The sequence below is a fragment of the Bufo gargarizans genome, chromosome 2 (assembly GCF_014858855.1).
Source record: "Bufo gargarizans isolate SCDJY-AF-19 chromosome 2, ASM1485885v1, whole genome shotgun sequence".
In the NCBI taxonomy this organism is placed as follows: Eukaryota; Metazoa; Chordata; class Amphibia; order Anura; family Bufonidae; genus Bufo; species Bufo gargarizans.
Window position 1 is genome coordinate 614,412,177 of NC_058081.1, and position 24,542 is coordinate 614,436,718.

At 44.4% G+C, this 24,542-nt stretch overlaps 1 protein-coding gene across 1 annotated transcript; it reads right to left on the minus strand.

Moving 5' to 3' along the window:
• Window positions 1-6,475: 6,475 nt before the first annotated feature.
• On the minus strand, window positions 6,476-23,008 carry LOC122928829 (F-box only protein 6-like). The gene is made up of 6 exons (XM_044282092.1): window positions 22,959-23,008; window positions 12,798-13,064; window positions 12,217-12,343; window positions 10,296-10,391; window positions 9,719-9,854; window positions 6,476-7,881 (listed from the first exon to the last, which is right to left on the minus strand). The coding sequence occupies exons 2-6, from the start codon at window positions 13,054-13,056 to the stop codon at window positions 7,732-7,734; spliced, it is 768 nt and encodes a 255-aa protein (XP_044138027.1). The 5' UTR covers window positions 13,057-13,064; window positions 22,959-23,008; the 3' UTR covers window positions 6,476-7,731.
• Window positions 23,009-24,542: the final 1,534 nt, after the last annotated feature.

The window sequence follows — 24,542 nt, forward strand, 5'->3', positions numbered from 1 at the left end:
CCTGAAAAGTCCTTAAAGGATGGGGGGTGGGGGAGAGCGACATCCAGGACTTCCCCCCTCGCCAATCAGCTGTTAGAAGAGGTCGGGCACTCGGTGAGCTCTGTGGCCTCTTCCCAGGCCATATGCAACGTACATTGGTCACATTGCCTAGTTGCAGGTAATTGACATGGAAGTGAATGGGGCTGAGCTGCAATACCAAGCACAGCCACTATACTATGTACAGCACTGTGCTTGGTGAGCTGCTGGGAGTTCACATCACTCACCAGAGCTGCGGTGAGCACGGCAGCTCTCTAAAGCATGTTATGAGGATAGGTTATCATTAGAATTTCTTGAGTTTTAGAGTTTAGAGTTTTTGGGATTTAGCGTATATTATGGTTTAACGGTTGTAACTTTTTTTTTTTATAGTGGACTAGAAAATAATTTTGCAACTTTTTTTTTTTAAGTGACAACTAGGGCTTTAGGCTATATCTTTTTTTATATCCTTTTTTTTTCGTTTTATTTGGGGAAAGCTGTGCAAAACATTTTTTGAAAAGTCATATTTTTTCAAACTACTGCTCCTTATTCATTAAATATGTAAGCTGACACCAAAATAAATTATTACAATGAGTTCCCTATTTGTCTTTTTGATATAATAATATGTACATGTGAACTGGCAATAATGGCAACGGCTATGGTTGGGCGCTTAAATCAAGGCTAAGACCCAGCAGCTCTGCTCTACCCCCAAAACACCCACTGATAATGTGATCGCCTGGTTCAGTAGAGGAAGTGGTATAGCTGCTTCCTTTGGTCACTGCATAGCACGATGCATTTATCTGAGGAGAAGGACGAAGCGGTAATAAGCCACTTCTGTCTTGTCCTCGGGTCCTTGGCCGTTACTGACGGCAGGGGACCTGACCTGCTCCTGCTTGCAGGAGCAGGACCTTTAGCCTACTAGATTGCACAGGCAAGTGTGTTTCTGTCCAGCAGGATGGGGGCCGCGGGCTGTGCACCACTGGTCTATATTTCAGGAAAGCTGCACCAAAGGGAGTTGTAGTTGGTGGAATAAGTTGAGTCCAGACTTGGTGAAGCTTAAGGCTGGGTTCACACCTGAGCGTTTTACAGCGCGCTCCTACGCGCTGTAAAACGCTCAACAGGCAAAAACCAATGCTTCCCTATGGGCATGGTTCTCACCTGTCACCACCAGACATCTGAGAAGCTCTGACAGATGCCTTTCAGAACCTCCTCCTTGAGCTTCCTTTGTTTTGGTTTTCAGTTCCTCATCTCGTTAGCCTCTCTCAGCTGTCATGTAGTTGGACTGATTGCATCCCTTTAAATTCCTCCCCATAATGCATTAGTGTGCGGTTTATACAACTTCCTGGAGTGTGTGTGCATGCTGATCTTATTTCCCAGTCTTCTATAAGATAAGTGTTGTACATTCATTTTCTGTTTGCTGGATCCCAGGTGACCCTGACTCCCTCCGTGTCTAGTGTAGGGAGCCGGTGGTCGTGTCCCCTCACTATTATAGGGTGTTCAGGTGTTATACAGTCGAGGTACGAGGATATGCTTTCATCTACCATTGGGATTTTCGCATAGGCTGAGCAGTCAGGGAGAGTGCCAGGTCTGATGCAGGGGTCTCCCTTTTTGTTCCTTAGTTTTGGATCCAGTGAGTCATATGTTAATTTTGTGTTGTCTTGTTTCCTGTACACCTTCTGTGACATCACCTGAGCGTTTTACAGCGCGTACGAACGCGCTGTAAAACGCCCTACGCCCCAAGAAGTACAGGAGCTTTTTTGGGGCGTATTGTCGCGCATTCCCGCACATAGACCTAGCGGGAACGCGCGACAATGGCCGTTCGATTGTTTCCTCCGCACGTATGTAAACGCTTGATAAGCACGCTTGTAAACAGCGCTTATCGGGTACGCTTATGTGTGAACCCGGCCTAAAGGATAACTGTCACACTTTGACCCTAATTTCAATTTTCATATATGTAGTTACTAATAACATGATATTCCAGATTCAGTTACTATTAGACTGACTCACCCTATATTTAATAAGATTCAGCCCTTAGCAACCAGTCTGCATAAAACTGCAATTTCACTATTCAGTTAAGATGGCCACCACTGCCCTCACCCTGAGGCTAATCCCACCTGCCCTCACTAGCCAGTAACAATAGCCCCCCAAAAGTGTCAGTAACCAGAGCCCTCCCCCCTACAGGGTTAATCTCCTGCAGCACAAAGGGGTCCTCTTACCACATGTTGCTTTCATTTATACACTGAGCAGATGGCAGATCTCCCTTCCCTGGTCTGCGCTGCTTCCACTCTGCATTCTCCAGCTCTGCTGAGTAAGGGAGCGTCTGCCAAGCGCAGGGACAGGGAGAAGTGCACACAGCCCAGGCACTATTATCAGCTGCTGGGGAGGACCTGGCTTTAATCATTTACTTACAGTCCCTGGCTGTCGGTAATGTGACCTTGCACGCAGCGTGCTCCGTCCTTCAACAGATAGACGGACCATGCCTAGCAACCTGATTTTTAGCACAGGTAAAAGTAGGCAGTACAGGGAACAAAAATGTGGAATTAAGGGGTAATTGAATACACAGTGAAAAGTTGAAATAGGGTCACCAAGGTGATATTAAATCACCACAATCCAATACTCCCAAAAAATAAAAATACAACAGTTATACTTAAACAGTTTTTACTTGAGTAAACTTGCAATAACCTTGTGGCATCCAAACAATGCTTGATCTTTCTCTTGGCCCCAGCAGGCTAAGGGTAAACTGGCAGGTGAACTTGAATACTTTGCTTTCTCTTTCTCTGCTGTGCTAATCTCTGCTGTCAATCTGGTTACTGGACTTTCTAGCAGTTCTGGTATTTTTGACTGGGGTGCCTTTGGTCGTTGACCCAGTCTATGAACTGCAATGAGTTCTGGTGCTCTACAAGCTGCTACCTGGAGCTCCTGCAGAAGGAGTGGGGAACGCACCCCTCACTGCCCCATATCTCTTCTCCTTCCAACTCTCAACTCAACCCTAGCTTCAAGGCAACCTACCCCTTTGGTAGGAAGTAGGACTAGCCCACTTCTGCCCAAAAGGGGGAGAATGAAATAGTAAATTCCATTCTATCTAAAGATCTCTCTCTCTGCCAGATACACTGCCACCTGCTGGACAACCAGACACAGTGCATACTAATAAATAAGTTACATAGCAATATTGCTAAGGTACAGTATAAAAGGACCTGGAAATAAATACACAGATGACATTATTTGTTAGACATTAGAGACAGTAGCTAGGTGTAGAAATGGTAGTGCCCGCTCTGGGGTATTACATTTGCATCCTCTGATCCCATATAGTTGCATAACTAGGCAGATCTTCCACTTAAGATTCTGGGAAAACTGGGAATCAATCACAGCAGCTATGGTTCGGTCTAAAAGTATTTGGACAGCGACAGCCTCTGTACACCAGCACAACGGATCTGAAACAAAGCCATCAATGTAATATAACATTTTCAGGATTAATAAACAGGGTTTTCTGAAAAATATTTTCTTTATTTTACTTATATAGTGCAAACATATTCTGCAGCTCTTTACAGACATTATCATTGCTTGCTGTCCCCAATGGGGCTCATAATCTAAGTTCCCTATCAGTATGTCTTTGGAATGTGGAAGGAAACCGGAGGAAACCCACACAAACACGGGGAGAACATACAAACTCCATGCAGATTTTTTAAAGGATTTTTCCATTAACAACTTTTATCACCTCTCCACACTATAGATGATAATTTCATGATAGCTGGTGGTTTGACAGCTGGGTTAAAAATGTGCTTGCTTTAAAACGTATATTGTTTGTATTTGCACAAGGTACTAATAGGCCATATTCTCAGCCACCACTAGATGGAGCTTGTGTAGAATATATAGAATAGAACAGATGCAAAAATGTAGTGCTAACACAACAGCCCATCCTGGATTTAGATACCCACCAGGACAGGACCATGACAAGATGTAAGGAGGTGTAGTAAAAGCACAGTAGAGATAACCTGCCTAAAAGGATGTATTGGGTCTACAACACACGTGTCCAGCAGTTTGCCTCTTGTGCCCGATTAAGCATTCAAGCAGACTGATCACTTGCGTTAGAATCTCCACATACCACAGTGGATTTTGTGGATGTACTGTAAGTACATCAACCTGTTCAAAAAACAAACAGGTAGTTTGCCTGCCATTAGGAGGAACTGCCCTAGTGGTTGCATTGGATTGCCAAAAGTAAAGTGTTGCACCCCGTGCCTGGACACATATGTGTAAAAATCAGCAAGTGAAGTGCAGCATAAATTGCACTACTTTAAAGAGACGTTTGGGCCTATTATCTAGCTGTGCAGCCATAAAACCTGTAACATTCTGCCAAGAGCTCATGCACATGACTGTATGTATTTTACGGTCCTCAAAACAGATCCGCCAAAAATACAGATGATGTCAGTGTGCAGTCCGTATTTTGCGGAACGGAACAGCTGGCCCCTAATAGAACAGTCCTATCCTTGTCCGTAATGCGGACAATAATAGGAGATGTTCCATTTTTTTGCGGAATGGACATACGGAGATCCGAAAATGGAATGCATACGGAGTAACTTCCGTTTTTTTTGCGGACCCATTGAAATGAATGGTTCTGCATATGGTCCACAAAAAAAAACAAAAAAAAAACAGAATGGACACGGACATAAAATACATTCGTGTGCATGAGGCCTTTGCTAGCCCCACAGCACATTAGGGTGTATTTATTTATTATGAAGGCATTTTTTGAAGTCTTTAGGTTTTTTGGTGTCCCTGCCTTCTAGATCGCTATATACACAGCGCTCAACAAGCGGTGTGTATACAGATCAGGAAGCGCTTCCATTAACTCATTTATAGTCGGCATTGCACCACTTTTATTTAGAATGACCCCCATTTCTTAGCTCTATTGTTTGTATGTATAATGGTGTGCAGCCATCTTGTTTTTTATAAAAAATGCAACCGGCTGACATCACTGCTTCCCATGTGACTACAGCTAAGAACTCATCACAACCCAAAGAACTTATATACCTGGTAAACTGACCTTTTTGTTCAGCTTAAGCCTGTTTGTACATCGCCATCTGTATTTGTAACCTCAGACCACTGTATATTTTCTTTGTGTGCATTTTCTAGTGAGCCCTTAAAGGGACACTGACAGGCCCAATAACCATAATTAGCTGTACATATCCATGCACAGGTCTTCTAATGTGCATTAAAAACATATAAGTATCCCCCCTGTCCACATTATGAATACAGTTAACTCACGTTTTATAACCTGAACTAATTGCTTTTCTTTCTGCCCAAGGGGCGGGGTTTCAGCTCCACTGATGCTGGCTGGGCACAAGTGGAGCTGAAACCCCGCCCCTTGGGCAGAAAGAACAGCGATTACTTCAGGTTATAAAACGTGAGTTTACTGTATTCATAATGTGGGCAGGGGGGGATACTTATATGTTTTTAATGCACATTAGAAGACCTGTACATATGTACCGCTAATTATGGTTATTGGGCCTGTCAGTGTCCCTTTAAGGCGATTAAATATATAATTTAATCTTGTGTTGTCTTGTATCTCGATCAGGAATCCCTGCATCCGTGTTTCGACCTAGTAATACGCTACCGCGGGTTAGTTTCTTACCATATATAATGCTGTTAGCAGACCGGGCTTATATCAAACAAGAAACTGGTGGCAGTGAAAAGGCTCCCTCAGCTTGTTGTCTCTCTGTGCCCATGTGGATAGGAGGAGTCTGTGAACATTGTACCAAGCTGACCTTACCTGCTCCTCAAGGACAGCGTAACGTCACGCCTTGGTAACCAGTGACCATACCGTATCTCGCTGGCTCTACGTAGTTGACATCCGGCAGCAGCGAGGTGCAATATTCGTCACATGAATATTTTATCACTATCTGTCTTAAAAGACGAGAGATTCAAATTTAAAAATCAGTGAATTTTTTCAAATTTTCATAAACTTTTGGATTTTTTATAAATAAAGGTAACACCTATTGACTCAAATATTCCATTAACATGAAGTACAATGTGCCGCGAGAAAACAATCTCTGAATGGCTTGGATAAGTAAAAGCGTTCCAAAGGTATTACCACATAAATTGACACATATCAGATTAGCAAAATTAGGCCTGGTCAAGAAGGGGATAAATGGCCTGGTCTGGAAGTGGTTAAAATAGAGAAACCGCATAACCCCCCGCAGACACTTACATGTTTCAAGTTGCAAAAGGTATAAGCCCTGGACTGCGACTTGAAACATGTAGGCATCTGAAGGGGGGGGTGGGAGGGGAGGGTTTGTCGTGCGGTTTCTCTATTTTACCATGCTTCAATAAATAGTATTTTTTATATTTTTTACTGGAAGAGTGCTGGATAATTTTTTCCCCTTGTAAAGCTGATATGGCTTGCCAGCTTGACCAGCCATAGATATAAACAATAGCTGAATAGAATCTTTACCAATTTGACAGAAGACAGTTCATAATCACTGCAGATTTTTATTATATTTTAGGGAAAAAATTGGTCACAATACACCACTCACAAAAAGTTTGGGATATTTGGCTTTTGGGTGAAATTTCAGGATGAACCTAAAATGCACTCTAACCTTTACAGGTGAACTTAATGTGACCTTCTCTAAACCTTTGAATACAAATGTCCAACTGTTCAGTGTTTCCGTACTTGGCTCAAATTTATGATCCCTTAATAAAAAAAACTGGCGTAGAAAATGATGAATGAGATGGGCCTACCGGCCTCTTCCCTTCCCTGCCCACGCAACGCCCACTTTTTTAGACCTGTCGTGAGCAGAGAAAAGTCGCAGATTGCAGCGCAAATAACCTTTGCATCACAATTTGCACCAGAAATACGCCTAATATAGGCGTATTTCTGATAGTAACTGACCCCCTAAGACTTGTCTGATTTGCTTTTTTTTAAAAAAAATTGTTCAAATGACTAGAAAAAAAGCAGCAACTCTATCTCTTTCAATTCAAAAAATTGCGCAAGTTCCTCCTCAAAACTGTTGGGAAAATAAGCCTGGTCAGGAGGGAAGAAGAAATAAGACTGTTTATGCACATAATTTAGCTGTACAGAGATAAATACATGGGAAATAAGGCGCAAAACAAAGACAACTCCAAAATTAGACTTAAAATAAGAATTAGACGAACAAGGAGCAAATACCCCCTAAACAGGCGCAAAATCAGTTGGTAAGTGAGACTAGAAATATCAAGACAGTCCGAAACAGACACTATAGTAAATGTGCCCCTAAGTGCATAAAAAAACTAGGTAGAATATTTAAGCTACTACCCAGATTATTATTACAGACATGGTAATGTGGCTGAGCTGATGTACAGGTATAGAGGCAGGACAGACAGTGTCCTCCTTTCTGATAGACCTGCCTTCTCAAAGTAGCCACAGGGACCCCATAATCCATCATCTTGTAGTATCTTGCTGTTGTGTGAGCAGGTAATATTCTGATGTATTCATATGGTGGGCCCCCAAAATAAATTTTAATGGTGGGGCCTAGACAGCCCAGTCCGGCACTACTGGAGGGCCCTGAGCACTGTGCTGCCTGAAAGCTTATTCTGTTGGAGGATGTGACAACTCTTCAACATCAACATTTGGTGACAGATTCCCTTTAAGCCAGTTGTATCGTATTAGTCTGATTCAGGTAAGTGAAGCTGTATTTCTTTTCTGGAACTGGATGAAGAAACTGAAGCTTCCAGTAGATGTCCACAGACTTATGTGCTGAGGTCTCCGGGATCAATGGTCACGCTGCTGTTTGTCACCCGTATACCATACCATCCAGCCCAAAACTGGGTGTCTTTTCCACCATGTTCAAAATATATGTAGCGTACACCAGGGCCGTATTTTCTGAACGTGTGTTCAATCTGTGAGGAATAATGAGAGGAGAAACAATTTAAAGGGGTATTCCCATCTCAGAGATTAAGGACATAGACACAGGATGTGACATAAAGGTCTGATAGATGTGGGACCTGCGGCTGTGTCTAGAATGGGGTTGTGTCTGGTATGGATGTGGTGACAAGATGTAGTTGAAACTACGTAACAGACGGGTGGGTCGTGTTGTGCGGTTTCCATAATTCCTATACAAGTCATTGGCAGTTACAGATAATGACGTAAGCAGTGAGCTGAGCCATTTCTGAGATAGGAATACACCTTTAATGTCCCTTGAATCCCATCCATATCGAATCAATCCCTACATCCCATCACATTCAGCCCACATCACATCTGCTTCAAATCAATAGTCTCCCTTCATCGCAACCGTATCACATCCATCTGAATATCCCATCACACCCTACATCGCATTTGAATTTGCCATCACCACACGCATCCCCTCATCTATTTTTACTACATCCCATCACCACACATACATCCCATCACTTTTATCTCCAAACATCCATCCCTACAATCCCTCCCCATTATACTAATCTCTACATCTCATCACATCCATTCGCACATCACCATCCATCCAACCTATATCACATCACATCCATTCCCACATCACATTAGTTCCCACCTCCCATCCTATTGAAGCCTTTATCTCTAAGAACATAAGTGCGACTGTTCTTTCATGAGCAGTCACACTGCGAGAGTCACTTGCCAGGCTATCAGGAGCGCACTACGCCACTGGGTGACGTCGGGTCACAGTGTAGAGCATGCTGTATGAAGAGTGGAGGCGCCCGTAGGAGTAGAAGAGAGGGGAGTATCTTTTTTTTTTTGGTCTGGTCTAAGGTCCGCATTAAGGGGACCAAGATGGGGGAAGGAGGTCATTCAAAAATTTTCTGTGAGGCCCAGTCAGTTCTAGTTACACCAACGCTCAGTACCAGGCAGAGCCGCAGTGGTACATGTTGCACTACAACTGGATAGAGGATGAAGGGGGTGTATGTTGTTTGCTGCAATGCTGCTCAGCAGGGTGCTGAGAGTTGGACCTCCACACATTGATGGTCTATCTAATGGCCGGCTGAAGGTCACACAATTAGAACATATATTGTTCAGTTCCTTTTTTCTTGGAGCCAAAGAGGAAGGAAGGGGGGGGGGGGGGTTGATTAAAACTAGAGTGGAGGAAAAGCGTTGCAGTTGTCCATAACAACCAATCAGATTGCAGCTCTCATTTCCCAGAGGCTCCTTCAAAAAATAGATTTATTTAGAATGACCCCCATTTCTTAGCTCTATTGTTTGTATGTATAATAGTGTGCAGCCATTTGTTTTTTTTTTATAATTATGTTTGCCTCATGGATATGCACCTGTGATTCTGAAGGTTCTTGTCTAAATTCTCTTGCAGCATATATTGAGGGTAGCGCCTCTTTTAGACTGAACACGCCCATCTACCTGGGACTTCTGAGCAGAGTACGTATGTAGCTGGTCTCTACACTGCTCTGAATATTGTAGGCTTAGGTAAGTCCAAAGAGAGGCAGTATTAGTGTTAGGGACCCATCTGCGGAAGCCACCTTGACGCCTGGTAGATGGGCCCGACACATGTTTGAGCAAATATGTGCGCTAAGAGCCTCCATTAACTAATTTATAGTCGGTATTGTACCACTTTTATTTAAAATGACCCCCAGTTCTTAGCTCTATTGTTTGTATGTATAATGGTGTGCAGCCATCTTGTTTTTTATAAAAAAAATAGAAGCAGCAAGCTGATTGGTTGCTTTGGGCAACTGCTTCACTTTTTCATCTGCCCAGCTGTCTCCTACATAATATGAATACCTGGGACCACTCTGCATTACTCCACTGCTCTATAATAACAGGCTCCGGCTGAAACTCCGCCATTACAGTCTTGTCTTGTGACAGCAGTTGTACAAGGATCTGGTACTTGCACCCACAGTCATTTCTCGCTGCGTACCTGGGTGGACAAGGCGAGAGTCATTCATTAAAGTGCATTTCCTCACCAAACCCCAATAAATACAATTTGTTTAATTGCCTTATTCTTGATTATCATCTAGTCAAAAACTTTTCCAGATTCCTGAATGGCAACTTTGCTTATCCCCAATATTGTATTGCTGCATAACTAGACATATTTGTGGCCTGGGAAAGTATGTGACAACAAGGCAGCCATGATTAAAACTCCAAAAGGGTCTACCACCAAGTTTCCCAGACCCATGGAGGGCATATCTGTGCAGCCATTCAGGAATAGGTAGCTCGGCATGACCTCACAGCAGTTCAGGAGTCTGGGAAAGCTGAGTGACAGCTGGAATGGTAGCCATCAGTTGCCACCCAGCTTTCCCAGAAAACAGATGGACTGATTTTTTTTCAAGTTGAGGGAACTGAAAACCTATAGACTTGCCAGTCCTTGATGACTATATCGGGTTGAACTATATCCATGAACTCATTGGGATATCCTTCCTTCTTCAAGTTGATAGTCTGAGACTTCAAACACAACCTGGAAAACATAGATAAGATCCTATAGTCAAAGCAGCTAAAATGGGAGGAGCCAGAAAAAGATTGGGCGGAGCAAGAAGTAGGTATTTCTAGGAAGCCTGGGTGACTGGCTAAATGATAGCTTCATATCTGCAAAAGATGGCTTCTACCACTGCTTGGTCTGAGAAAAAAAGAAAACATATGCACACGACAGAAAAAAAAAACGTCCGTTAAAAATGGATAAACTGTCAATTTTTAATAGACTTTTTTTCGCTGATGCCTTTCTGAGAAATTCAGATTGTATGGGAGCAGTCGGTCATTGGAAAACGGACAAGCTCGGATATGTTCTATCTTTTGACATCCGTTATTCTCTGGACGTAAAAAAAACTGCTGTGTGAATAACTGCATAGACTACCATTGGTCTTAAAACGGACATGCGATGGCCGTTAAAAAAAAGTTTTGGGGAAAAAAGCTGTCATGTTTCTCTAATCCTAGACAATCCCTGGGTTAATACTGTATCCAGACCAGGCCGTGGGTGGGGAAATTACTTATGTATGCTAAAGGACGGAGGTGCCTTTGGCACTATATGATGCCCTATCAAGGCTTAAGACTTCTGGTCATTATCATTCCTGTTAATTAGCCCGGAAAAGTGCCAGCCAGGGGAGCCCCACCTGCTTGACTCTTTAGAATAAAGGTCTCTTCCTGCTTTACAGGAGTCAGAATCGCTAGTATGGTGACAGGGACTCTTCTTGACTTCTTAAAGGGGTTGGCTCATATCAGACATTGATGGCATATAGCTGGGATATGCTATCAATGTCAACTAGGGTCAGGTCCCTCTTATGAGACCTGTACAGTATCTCTTTGCAGGATGGTCCCCCGAAAGTAAAGCACTTTTTGCTATGGAAGTTTCGAAAGTAGCCAAGCTCAGCTATTTTCAGAAGTGGAGAATTGTTAGCGCTCCTTGCAACAGCTGCCACCTTTCCATTCATTGCTATGGGGCTGTTGAAAATAACAGAGCTCTGGCTCGGCTATCTCCATAACTCCCATATCGATGAATGAAGGGTGGTCGCATATGCGTTGCTGCTCTCCATTCAGTTTAGGGGCCTCATTCTGAAAATAGGAGTGGGTCCTGCACCTATCTGACATTGATGGCATATCAGGATTCTAGAAAGGTAATATTATAGAGCAAGAGATAGTAGGCGGAGATTTCAGTCACTAAGTTATGGTAGGCGGAGTCTGCCCATGTTCTGCTCTAGCGCTGGCCAATCGCAGCGCAGAGCTCACAGCCTGGGAGGTTATTTTCTCCCAGGCTGTGAGCTCTGCAATGCGATTGGCCAGCACTCGAGCAGAACATGGGCAGACTCCGCCTACTATAACTTAGTGAGCGGAGATACCGGAGGGCATAGCAGGAGAACAGAGCGGCGCCCAGGGATAATAGTAAGTGCAGTGAGATCCCCGGGCGCCGCTCTCCATGTCTGTATACTTAGTTCACAATGTCAGGATCGGTGAAAGGTCCTCTTTAAAACATAATTATTAATCATACATTTAATCTAATATAAAAGAAAACATTGCACACCATTTTTCAATATTTGTGTGGTTTTTTTTCTTATTTTTTTTACTAATGGATGTTTAAAACGTATGTTTTAATTGCTCCATGATACTACCTTTCTAGAATCTTTATTTGAAACATACCTAGGTAGTTTGTGCTGGGTGTGTTACCTTACACCCTTGTACGCTTTGCAGTACTTATTTATATTAGTTATTGATGGCATATCCTACTGTCTGAGATGGGGATAGCACTTTAATTAACAGGTCAAGACAGAACAAAGGTGGCCCTAGAAACATACCCAAAAGAGGTGACAAAGTATTCCTTTACTTTTTCATCTGGGAAAGGCCGGCCATGGTTTCCTGGGAGGGTCTCCACCTTCCACTGGTGTCCTCCATTTTCATTTTTATGCCAGTACTTGAATTGTTCTGCAAAAATGTAGCAATACCACATTTTTTTTTAAACAAAATAATACCGAAATACAGAATACAGAAATGTTGCCAAACTACTTCAATTCTTCAGTCTTTGTCACTGAAGAAGTTATTCAGGAAAACTACCTATAGGGGTTGTCATATAATAGTGATATGGAATCAAGAAATACCAGATCTTCAGATAGTGATATTGAATCAAGAAATACCAGATCTTCAGATAGTGATATTGAATCAAGAAATACCAGATCTTCAGATGACTGAAGGGAAATTAACTCTGCCCCGTTCCACCCAACTGTGAAACACGACGTAAAACCGGACTTGTCACTATTTTATTGACTAAATAAACAAGCCACGTTGTCTCTAAGGTGCAACCACTGAAAGGCAATTACTGTGATCTTTTACATGGAGACTGAAACCAACAACTTCCTTCCCCAGAAAAATAAAATCTAACCTGCAGCAATTGGGTTTTTTAGTAAATTCCTTTTCCGTAGATGCAGAAAATAGAACATCTTCCAGTCCGGTGGGTTCCGTTTGCAGCGATTTGATACAAATCCGTCCTGCTGACATTTTGTCTTCCATAAAGCGGGTGAGTCAACAATATCTCTCCAGAGGGTACAGACAGGTCGGCAGCGGTGGATTAGATCGGGCGCAGGAACAGCAGACAGGATTTCCAGCAGGACGCCTTCGGGAACTTTGTTCATGCGGCTCATCTCACATACTGGGAATGACAAAATATCACATCATGGGTGACTGTGGGAGTGGTAGATCCTCTTCTCTCCAGCTATTGAAAGGTTTACTCTTGGCTATGTCTGTTTCTGGATAAGTTTGGGGACTGCCATTAACATACCCTGCTCTGCCAAAAGATGCGCCTAATTTATTATGATGTGCACGCCTTATCATAAATTAGGCGCATCCTCCAGTCAGTGCGCCTATTGTGAAAAACCGCTCCATTCCCTGAGTAGAGTAGTTTTTCACCAAAATTTACTCCTGCTTCCAGGTGTAAATTTTTGTGAAATTGCTCAGCTCCTCCTGCCCTAAAACATGCTTCCTGCACATTAGGGCTCATTCACACGACAGTTTGTGCCCCGTGCCGCGGACTGCATATTGCATGGGCACAGGCCGTGTGAATCCCGTAATGCTGCACAAACCCACTGACCTGAATGGGTCCGCAATCCACAATATACGGCAAAACATAGAACATGCCTTATGCAATGCAGAGGTATGGACCTGAAAGGAAACGCTTCGTAGTGCTTCTGATCTGTGCGTCCGTTCTGCACCACGCCGTTTCTTCAAGCTGTTTGTCATCCTTCAATACCGGCCTGGGTGGCCTACGGTTATTTCCATCAGTGATTGTGAGACAAAACCAGTAGTGAAGCCTACTCAGAGATAAGGTGTAATGATGTGACTTTCACCTTTTCTGAGTTTTTGACCCACACCTGGTTTTGGCTCATTAACCAATTAAAATAACTGACCAAATAACTAAAGTGTGAACTCAGCCTAAGGCCTCATGCACACGACTGTTGTGTGCATCTATGGCCGTTGTTCCGTTTTCCGTGATTTTCTGCAGACCCATTGACTTTCAATGGGTCCGTTGAAAACTCGGAAAATGCACCGTTGTTCATCAGCGGCCATGATCAGTGTTTCCTGTCCGTCAAAAAAATTTGACCTGTCCTATTTTTTTGACGGACAATGGTTCACGGACCCATTCAAGTCAATGGGTCCGTGAAAAAACACGGATGCACACAAGATTGGTATCCGCGTCCGTGGCAGTAGGCTACTTTCATACAGACGGATCCGAAGATCCGTCTGCATAAAAGCTTTTTCAGATCTAAGTTTTCACTTACTCAGATCCGACAGTATATTCTAACACAGAGGCGTTCCCATAGTGATGGGGACGCCTCAAGTTAGAATATACTAAGAACTGTGTACATGACTGCAACCTGCTGCCTGGCAGCATCCGATCTCTTACAGGGGGCTGTGATCAGCACAATTAACCCCTCAGATGCCGCACCTGAGGGGTTAATTGTGCGTATCATAGCCCCTGTAAGAGATCAGGTGCTGGCAGGCAGCAGACCCCCCTCCCTCCCCAGTTTTAATTTCATTGGTGGCCAGTGCGGCCCCCCCTCCCTCCCTCTACTGTATAAATTTCATTGGTGGCCAGTGCGGCCCCCCCTCCCTCCCTCTACTGTATTAATTTAATTGGTGGCCAGTGCGGCCCCCCCCCTTCCCTCCCTCTACTGTATTAATTTCATTGGTGGCCAGTGCGGCCTCCCCTCTCCCCCCATCATTGGTGGCAGCGGAGAGTTCCGCAACTCAGAGAGCGGGTGAAGGGAGCGGAGGAGAGGATCTCAGAATTGGAGGATCTCACTCGTCCCATACCGGCCAAGATCCATGCCCTAGAAGATTCGGTCTCCTTATGGAGGCAAAAGTGTGATCATTTGGAAAACAGGGCCAGGAGGAATAATGTGCACATTTTGGGCCTACCGGAGCGAACAGAAGGGCCAGATCCTCCCACTTTCCTAGAAACCTGGTTCAAATCTACCTTTCCAGAGGCAGCCTTTTCCATGGCCTATGCAGTGGAGAGAGCCCACAGGGTTCCAGTTCGTCCACCGCCACCTGGAGCTCCACCTAGGCCGCTGCTAGAACGCATGTTAAATTGGAAGGATCGTGACCTTATCCTTACACAGGCGAGGAGGAAGCAGACCATCATGCACGAAAATGCCAAAGTGTCCTTGTTTCCTGATTTCTTCGCCGAGCTTCAGAAGAAAAGGGCGACCTTTGTTTATGTCAAGAGAAGGCTTCGGGACATGAACTTACCATATTCCATGGCATACCCCGCCAGGCTGCGGGTGGTAGATGGAGAAAAATCGCTCTTCTTCACTGACCCCAAGGAGGCAGATGATTGGGTCGTCAGGAAATAGCGCAGGGTAGCGCCATCTTGAGAAGCGGTATGGCATTAATACCTTGTTTTTTTTACTTGGGGACTCTATCAACGGGACTTACTGTTATCTGGTGGTGGAGAATAGCTACTTACACTATGCGAAAATGTTCCGTTTTTGACTTTGTAATGATTACGAACTGCCACCTCAGAGTGAGTTTCACTGTTATGTATGTACGCCATTAGTTATATGTCAGTATGCTATACAATATTCGTGGGAGCTGATCAGATACCTGCATAGTTTATCTACTACCTTGCAACATGCAGGTCCCTGATGCTGTAGCCACAGGGAAGTCACTTTCCCACATTGGGCAATATGCACTTTATTGCAGTATTCGTTTATGGCATGTTTTGTTTTGCCTCAAGCTTGTATACTCTGTTCGGGCATTATGTGGTAGATCATTAACTGCAGGCAGAACTGTGAATGTGTGGGGGCGATTCGATGGAAGGAAGCTATTCGATATTGCAGCAGAAGTGTCGATTTGCATTGAGATATGAGGTACGAATGCTATGGCCACCTTAGTTTTAATCTCCTGGAATGTGAGAGGGCTAGGAGACACGGGTAAAAGAATGTCTGTTTTTACACATGTCCGCAGGTATGCTCCTCACATACTCAGTTTGCAGGAGACTCACTCAACAACTGATACAGCCGGTAGACTCCAGAAGTCATGGGTTCAATGTGCATATCACTCGTACGGTACCTCACATTCCAGGGGAGTGTCTCTGCTAATCAACCGCTCTGTCAGATGGGAGCTACATACGATTGAGAGTGATCCAGAGGGAAGATACGGTACGTTTTTGTTTATGCACACGTGAATGGTACTCCGTTTGTGATCCTGAACATTTACTGCCCCCCTCCTGTTGATCTGACAATTCTGCAAACTGCAACCATATTTGCAGCTCAATACCCACACGCAAAACTTCTATGTGTAGGGGACATTAATATGGTCATGGACTCACAGCTTTTGTGCCCATCCGGCATCCCCGGCTCACAGCCCTCCTACTTTGTTGGCGGCTTGGGCTGGAGAGGTGGGATGGTTAGATTTCTGGAGGGAAAAACACCCAGATGTAATAGAATACTCTTGCAGCTTTGTCCAGGAATGACTACATATTTGGGTCCCCTGATGCTTACTTGGAACTGTCCACTGTCTCTCATGGCCCACAAAGTGTATCTGACCATGCACCCCTAATTGCACAGTTCAATGTCTTACAAGGGTTAAACCCTTGTTTGAAAACGAGAATCCATCCATTTTGGCTTACCCTATTAAAAGAACAAGATAGAGTCCCGGACCAATTACAGGTTTTTCTTGAGGTGCATGACGCCGACACGAATGCTCTCCTTATATGGGAAACGTCAGGATTGGGCCGACATCATACCTTTATGGGATAACCCTTTATTCCCCCATTTACAAGGGATAGAGGGAACACACGTTTGGGCTGCATCCGGGATTGTAACTCTGCGGGATTTATATAATGAAGGCGTCTTACGCTCCTTCTCTCAAATCCAAGAACGATATGGAATAGCACGCACCCAACTTTTAAAATACCTACAGATCAGGCATGCCCTTCAGGAACAATTTAGGGACGGAAATAAGGCCATCTCCTCTTATCCCATTATTAGAGTCATTAAATCACAGGGACCTAGAGGCATAGTATCTGTACTCTACACTCATCTTTTGGAGAATCACATGTCAGCACAGCCCATATTAGCTGAGGCCAGATGGAGAGGGAACATTCCACATCTCTCAGCGGAGGATTGGACAGAGGCGTTAGAAGCGGTCACTAATGTATCTCCCTCGATTAACAACAGGTTAATCCAGCTATTTATGTTACACCGCAGCTATTTAACCACTTCAGCCCCGCTAGGTGAAACCCCCTTCATGACCAGGCCACTTTTTACACTTCGGCACTACACTCCTTTCACCGTTTATCGCTCGGTCATGCAACTTACCACCCAAATGAATTTTACCTCCTTTTCTTCTCACTAATAGAGCTTTCATTTGGTGGTATTTTATTGCTGCTGACATTTTTACTTTTTTTGTTATTAATCAAAATGTAACGATTTTTTTGCAAAAAAATGACATTTTTCACTTTCAGCTGTGAAATTTTGCAAAAAAAACGACATCCATATATAAATTTTTCGCTAAATTTATAGTTCTACATGTCTTTGATAAAAAAAAATGTTTGGGCAAAAAAAAAATGGTTTGGGTAAAAGTTATAGCATTTACAAACTATGGTACAAAAATGTGAATTTCCGCTTTTTGAAACGGCTCTGATTTTCTGAGCACCTGTCATGTTTCCTGAGGTTCTACAATGCCCAGACAGTAGAAAACCCCCACAAATGACCCCATTTCGGAAAGTAGACACCCTAAGGTATTCGCTGATGGGCATAGTGAGTTCATAGAACTTTTTATTTTTTGTCACAAGTTAGCGGAAAATGATGATGATTTTTTTTTTTTTTTTTTTCTTACAAAGTCTCATATTCCACTAACTTGCGACAAAAAATAAAAAATTCTAGGAACTCACCATGCCCCTCACAGAATACCTTGGGGTGTCTTCTTTCCAAAATGGGGTCACTTGTGGGGTAGTTATACTGCCCTGGCAATTTAGGGGCCCAAATGTGTGAGAAGAACTTTGCAATCAAAATGTGTAAGAAATGACCGGTGAAATCCGAAAGGTGCACTTTGGAATATGTGCCCCTTTGCCCACCTTGGCAGCAAAAAAGTGTGACACATCTGGTATCGCCGTACTCAGGAGAAGTTGGGGAATGTGTTTTGGGGGGTCATTTTACATATACCCATGCTGGGTGAGAGAAATATCTTGGCAAACGACAACTTTTCAAATTTTTTTATACAAAGTTGGCATTTGACCAAGATATTTTTCTCACCCAGCATGGGTATATGTAAAATGACCCCCCAAAACACATTCCCCAACTTTTCCTGAGTACGGCGATACCAGATGTGTCACACTTTTTTGCTGCCAAGGTGGGCAAAGGGGCACATATTCCAAAGTGCACCTTTCGGATTTTGCAGGGCATTTTTTACACATTTTGATTGCAAGGTACTTCTCACACATTTGGGCCCCTAAATTGCCAGGGCAGTATAACTACGCCACAAGTGACCCCATTTTGGAAAGAAGACACCCCAAGGTATTCCGTGGGGGGCACGGCGAGTTCCTAGAATTTTTTATTTTTTGTCACAAGTTAGCGGAAAATGATGATTTTTCTTTTTTCTCTTTTTTCCTTACAAAGTCTCATATTCCACTAACTTGCGACAAAAAATAAAAAATTCTAGGAACTCGCCATGCCCCTCACGGAATACCTTGGGGTGTCTTCTTTCCAAAATGGGGTCACTTGTGGGGTAGTTATACTGCCCTGGCAATTTAGGGGCCCAAATGTGTGAGAAGAACTTTGCAATCAAAATCTGTAAAAAATGACCGGTGAAATCCGAAAGGTGCACTTTGGAATATGTGCCCCTTTGCCCACCTTGGCATCAAAAAAGCGTCACACATCTGGTATCGCCGTACTCAGGAGAAGTTGGGGAATGTGTTTTGGGCTGTCATTTTACATATACCCATGCTGGGTGAGAGAAATATCTTGGCAAAAGACAACTTTTCCAATTTTTTTATACAAAGTTGGCATTTGACCAAGATATTTTTCTCACCCAGCATGGGTATATGTAAAATGACACCCCAAAACACATTGCCCAACTTCTCCTGAGTACGGCGATACCAGATGTGTCACACTTTTTTGCTGCCAAGGTGGGCAAAGGGGCACATATTCCAAAGTGCACCTTTCGGATTTTGCAGGGCATTTTTTACACATTTTGATTGCAAAGTTCTTCTCACACATTTGGGCCCCTAAATTGCCAGGGCAGTATAACTACGCCACAAGTGACCCCATTTTGGAAAGAAGACACCCCAAGGTATTCCGTGAGGGGCATGGCGAGTTCCTAGAATTTTTTATTTTTTGTCGCAAGTTAGTGGAATATGAGACTTTGTAAGGAAAAAAGAAAAAAAAAGAAAAATCATAATTTTCCGCTAACTTGTGACAAAAAATAAAAAATTCTAGGAACTCGCCGTGCCCCCCACGGAATACCTTGGGGTGTCTTCTTTCCAAAATGGGGTCACTTGTGGCGTAGTTATACTGCCCTGGCAATTTAGGGGCCCAAATGTGTAAGAAGTACCTTGAAATCAAAATGTGTAAAAAATGGCCTGCGAAATCCGAAAGGTGCCCCTTTGCCCACCTTGGCTGCAAAAAAGTGTCACACATCTGGTATCACCGTACTCAGGAGAAGTTGGGGAATGTGTTTTGGGCTGTCATTTTACATATACCCATGCTGGGTGAGAGAAATATCTTGGCAAAAGACAACTTTTCCAATTTTTTTTATACAAAGTTGGCATTTGACCAAGATATTTTTCTCACCCAGCATGGGTATATGTAAAATGACCCCCCAAAACACATTGCCCAACTTCTCCTGAGTACGGCGATACCACATGTGTGACACTTTTTTGCAGCCTAGATGCGCAAAGGGGCCCAAATTCCTTTTAGGAGGGCATTTTTAGACATTTGGATCCCAGACTTCTTCTCACACTTTCGGGCCCCTAAAAAGCCAGGGCAGTATAAATACCCCACATGTGACCCCACTTTGGAAAGAAGACACCCCAAGGTATTCAATGAGGGGCATGGCGAGTTCCTAGAATTTTTTTTTTTTTTTGCATAAGTTAGCGGATATTGATTTTTTTAGTTTTTTTTCTCACAAAGTCTCACTTTCCGCTAACTTAGGACAAAAATTTCAATCTTTCATGGACTCAATATGCCCCTCACGGAATACCTTGGGGTGTCTTCTTTCCGAAATGGGGTCACATGTGGGGTATTTATACTGTCCTGGCTTTTTAGGGGCCCTAAAGCGTGAGAAGAAGTCTGGAATATAAATGTCTAAAAATGTTTACGCATTTGGATTCCGTGAGGGGTACGGCGAGTTCATGGGAGATTTTATTTTTTGACACAAGTTAGTGGAATATGAGACTTTGTAAGAAAAAACAAAAACAAAAACAAACAAAAAATGTCCGCTAACTTGTGCCAAAAAAATGGCTGAATGGAGCCTTACCAGGGGGGGGGTGATCAATGACAGGGGGGTGATCACCCATATAGACTCCCTGATCACCCCCCTGTCATTGATCACCCCCCCTGTAAGGCTTCATTCAGACATCCGCATGATTTTTTATGGATACATGGATCGGATCCACAAAACGCATGCGGACGTCTGAATGGAGCCTTACAGGGGGGTTATCAATGACAGGGGGTGATCAGGGTAATCAGGGTGATCACCCCCCTGTCACTGATCACCCCCTGTCATTGATAACCCCCCTGTAAGGCTCCATTCAGACGTCCGCATGCGTTCTGTGGATCCGATCCATGTATCCATGGATCCGTAAAAAATCATGCGGATGTCTGAATGGAGCCTTACAGGGGGGTTATCAATGACAGGGGGTGATCAGGGTAATCAGGGTGATCACCCCCCTGTCACTGATCACCCCCCCTGTAAGGCTCCATTCAGACATCCGCATGATTTTTTACGGATCCATGGATACATGGATCGGATCCACAGAACACATGCGGACGTCTGAATGGAGCCTTACAGGGGGGTTATCAATGACAGGGGGTGATCAGGGTGATCACCCCCCTGTCACTGATCACCCCCCCTGTAAGGCTCCATTCAGACGTCCGCATGATTTTTACGGATCCATGGATACATGGATCGGATCCGTAAAAATCATGCGGACGTCTGAATGGAGCCTGACAGGGGGGTGATCAATGACAGGGGGGTGATCAATGACAGGGGGGTGATCAGGGAGTGTATATGGGTGATCACCCGCCTGTCATTGATCACCCCCCTGTAAGGCTCCATTCAGACGTCCGCATGATTTTTACGGATCCATGGATCGGATCCGTAAAAATCATGCGGACGTCTGAATGGAGCCTGACAGGGCGGTGATCAATGACAGGGGGTGATCAGGGAGTGTATATGGGTGATCACCCGCCTGTCATTGATCACCCCCCTGTAAGGCTCCATTCAGACTTCCGCATGATTTTTACGGATCCATGGAGACATGGATCGGATCCGTAAAAATCATGCGGACGTCTGAACGGAGCCTGATAGGGGGGTGATCAATGACAGGGCGGTGATCAATGACAGGGGGGTGATCAGGGAGTTTATATGGGGTGATCAGGGGTTTATAAGGGGTTAATAAGTGACCGGGGGGGGGGGGGGGGTGTAGTGTAGTGTAGTGTTTGGTGGGACTGTACTGACCTACCTGAGTCCTCTGGTGGTCGATCCTAACAAAAGGGACCACCAGAGGACCAGGTAGGAGGTATATTAGACGCTGTTATGAAAACAGCGTCTAATATACCTGTTAGGGGTTAAAAAATTCGGATCTCCAGCCTGCCAGCGAGCGATCGCCGCTGGCAGGCTGGAGATCCACTCGCTTACCTTCTGTTCCTGTGAGCGCGCGCGCCTGTGCGCGTTCACAGGAAATCTCGCGTCTCGCGAGAGGATGCGTATATGCGTCCAGGAGGAGTAAAACAACCACCTCCCGGACGCATATACGCGTACGGCGGTCGGGAGGTGGTTAACCCCCACCAGGCTACACAAGATTGGGAGAATTCCCCAACCCAACTGTTTGAGATGCTCTCATAGTAATGCAGTACTTGGGGTACTTTCATCATTGGGCTTAGGCCCTATTCCATTATGCCCTGAAAAAAAACGGACAGCACAATGTCAGATTTTTTTCAGGACCCATTGAAAATGAATGGGTCCAGATCTGGTCAGCAAAAAACGGAACAGATCAGGAAAGTAACAACGGACGTGTGAATGGACCCTAACAAGATATTGCTAAGCAAAACTTTATTTTTAGCCCGCAAAGTTATTGCTCTCAAATGGATGCCGGAAGATCTACCAACATTGGGGTTATGGAAAAGGCTGGTCAACCAGGTAATTCCCTTTGAAAAGGTGATATATGTGAATAGAAAATGTCCTGATAAATTCCAGAAAGTATGGGGTCTATGGTGCGAATCACATTCAACAACTTCAGTGGGATCAGCAGTTTCTATTCGCACTTGATAGGATTGAAACATTTAAAGTCTCACGCAATACTTTTATACTACTCAGTTTATTGTATTTTCAATGTATATGCAGTGAAAATCATGTACCTTCTCTTCATTGAATTACTTGAGTATGTATTATCCTCATTCTATATGATCTGATCTGTAGTGTAACACTGTATTATGTTTACATGAATGTGCCACAAACATGCCTTGTTACTCTTTTTCAATAAAACAAGTAAAAAAAATAAGAATAGGACATGATCTATAATTTTTGCGGGGCCATGGAACGGAGCAACGAATGCGGAAAGCACACAGATTGCTGTCTGCATTTTTGCGGCCCCATTGGAGTGAATGGGTCCGCACCCGAGCAGCAAAAATATTATCTCCATCCTGAACAGTCAAAAAGACTGAACTGAAGACATCCTGAACAGATTGCTCTCCATTCAGAATGCATTAGGATAAAACTGATCAGTTCTTTTCCGGTATTGAGTCCCTAGGCCGGAACTCAATGCCGGAAAAGAATAATGCTAGTGTGAAAGTACCCTTACCCTCAACAACAACCTACTTACCGTGCACTAGACCCCTGCTCTGCACGGATTACTTCCTGCTTATACATGACATCATGTGGTCTCCTGAAAGCTCCAGCCACCCCCTCTTAAAGGGAAAGCGACACATTCCAAGCCGTTTGCAAAATTTCTGCTAACTGAATGAATGGAAACATTCTCCTTACATCCAGAGTATGAACACCCTCTATACATTTCACAGCTGAGGATTTGTTACATTTCTATCCAGTCTATTTTCTGTGACTGCAACAGCCTAGTGTCCAGATTAATACATTTTATCTGCTCTGATACATTGTAAGGTCGGCCATCCCCATGCTGCAGACCGCAAATTGCAAATTTGCAATACACGGGCACCGATAATGTGCCCATCGACTGCAGACGCCGACACATTCACTTGAATGGGCTCCGCAATCCGCATCCGACGGTCTGCACTGCAAAAAAGTTGTGCATGCACTATTTTTTTGCTGTGCGGAGGCACGGACAGAAAACCCATGGAAGCTCTCTGTAGTGCTTCCGTGGGATTCCAATCCGTGCCTGTGTTTTGCACCACACCGTATCTCCCGGATTGCGTACCCATTCAAGTGAATGGGTCATCATCCGTGATAGGGTGCGCACACGGCTGGTGGCCGTATATTGCGGACCCACTGTTTGCGGGCTGCAATATGGGTATGGCCGGCACATTGTCGTGTGCATGAGGCCTAACAGTACAGGAGAGAGATTTGTGCTACTGATGTGGTTAGCTCAAAGAGGATGGTTTAGACTGGGACTGCAAGGACTTCTCACACCTTTGACCATGTATAATCGCTCACCACACCAAATAAATAAAGACCCAACACCAACTTAGTGGCAGTAAAGGGAGAGGCCACAGCTCTATTTACATGATCATTTCTTTTAAACACACGATTCGCCAACTCTGAAAGGTTGCTTAGAGCTCATGACGTCTCAACATCTACCTATCCTGTATGCTGGAGACCCTGAACCAAGCACATATATAGGATACCACCGCATATTTCAGAGCCATCCCTGCCACGGAGAGCACCAGACCGCCTTACCGACCACTCCCAACCAAGACCTCCAAAGCCTTCTCCACCCAATCCTTCAAGTCCAACAAAAATATGTCTAAACCAATCGGGTTGAGATGGACTCCGTCTGCCAATAATAAATCCCCATTGTGTCCCTCAAGTGCAGCGCCTGGCGCCCTAGGGATGTGAGTGTAAGGCTACATGTGCACGACCGTGTGCCCCCCGTGGCCATTTTGCAGCCCGCATACAGCGGATCCACAATACATGGGCACCGGCCGTGTGCATTCTGCATCACGGATCTTGGACCCATTCACTTGAGTGGGTCACCAATCACGGAGATACGGAACGGAGGCACGGACCGGAACCCCACGGAAGCACTACAGAGTGCTTCCGTGGTGTTTCTGGCCGTGCCTCTGCACCGCAAAAAAGTAGCGCATGCACTACTTTTTTTGCGGTGCGGACTGTCGGATGCGGATGGCTGACCCCATTCAAGTGAATCGGTCCGCAAGATCCGCATTAGGCTGCCCCACAGTCTGTGCCTGTGCATTGCAGACCGCAATTAGGGCAC

Excerpts from the sequence above, each read along its gene's own strand:
- LOC122928829 (XM_044282092.1), bottom strand. The coding sequence starts at position 13,056 with ATGAGCCGCATGAACAAAGTTCCCGAAGGCGTCCTGCTGGAAATCCTG. Across the intron at positions 10,392-12,216 it reads TACTTTGTCACCTCTTTTGG|GTTGTGTTTGAAGTCTCAGA; the intron begins GTATGTTTCTAG and ends TATGTTTTCCAG. Across the intron at positions 9,855-10,295 it reads GATATAGTCATCAAGGACTG|GTACGCAGCGAGAAATGACT; the intron begins GCAAGTCTATAG and ends TTGTCCACCCAG.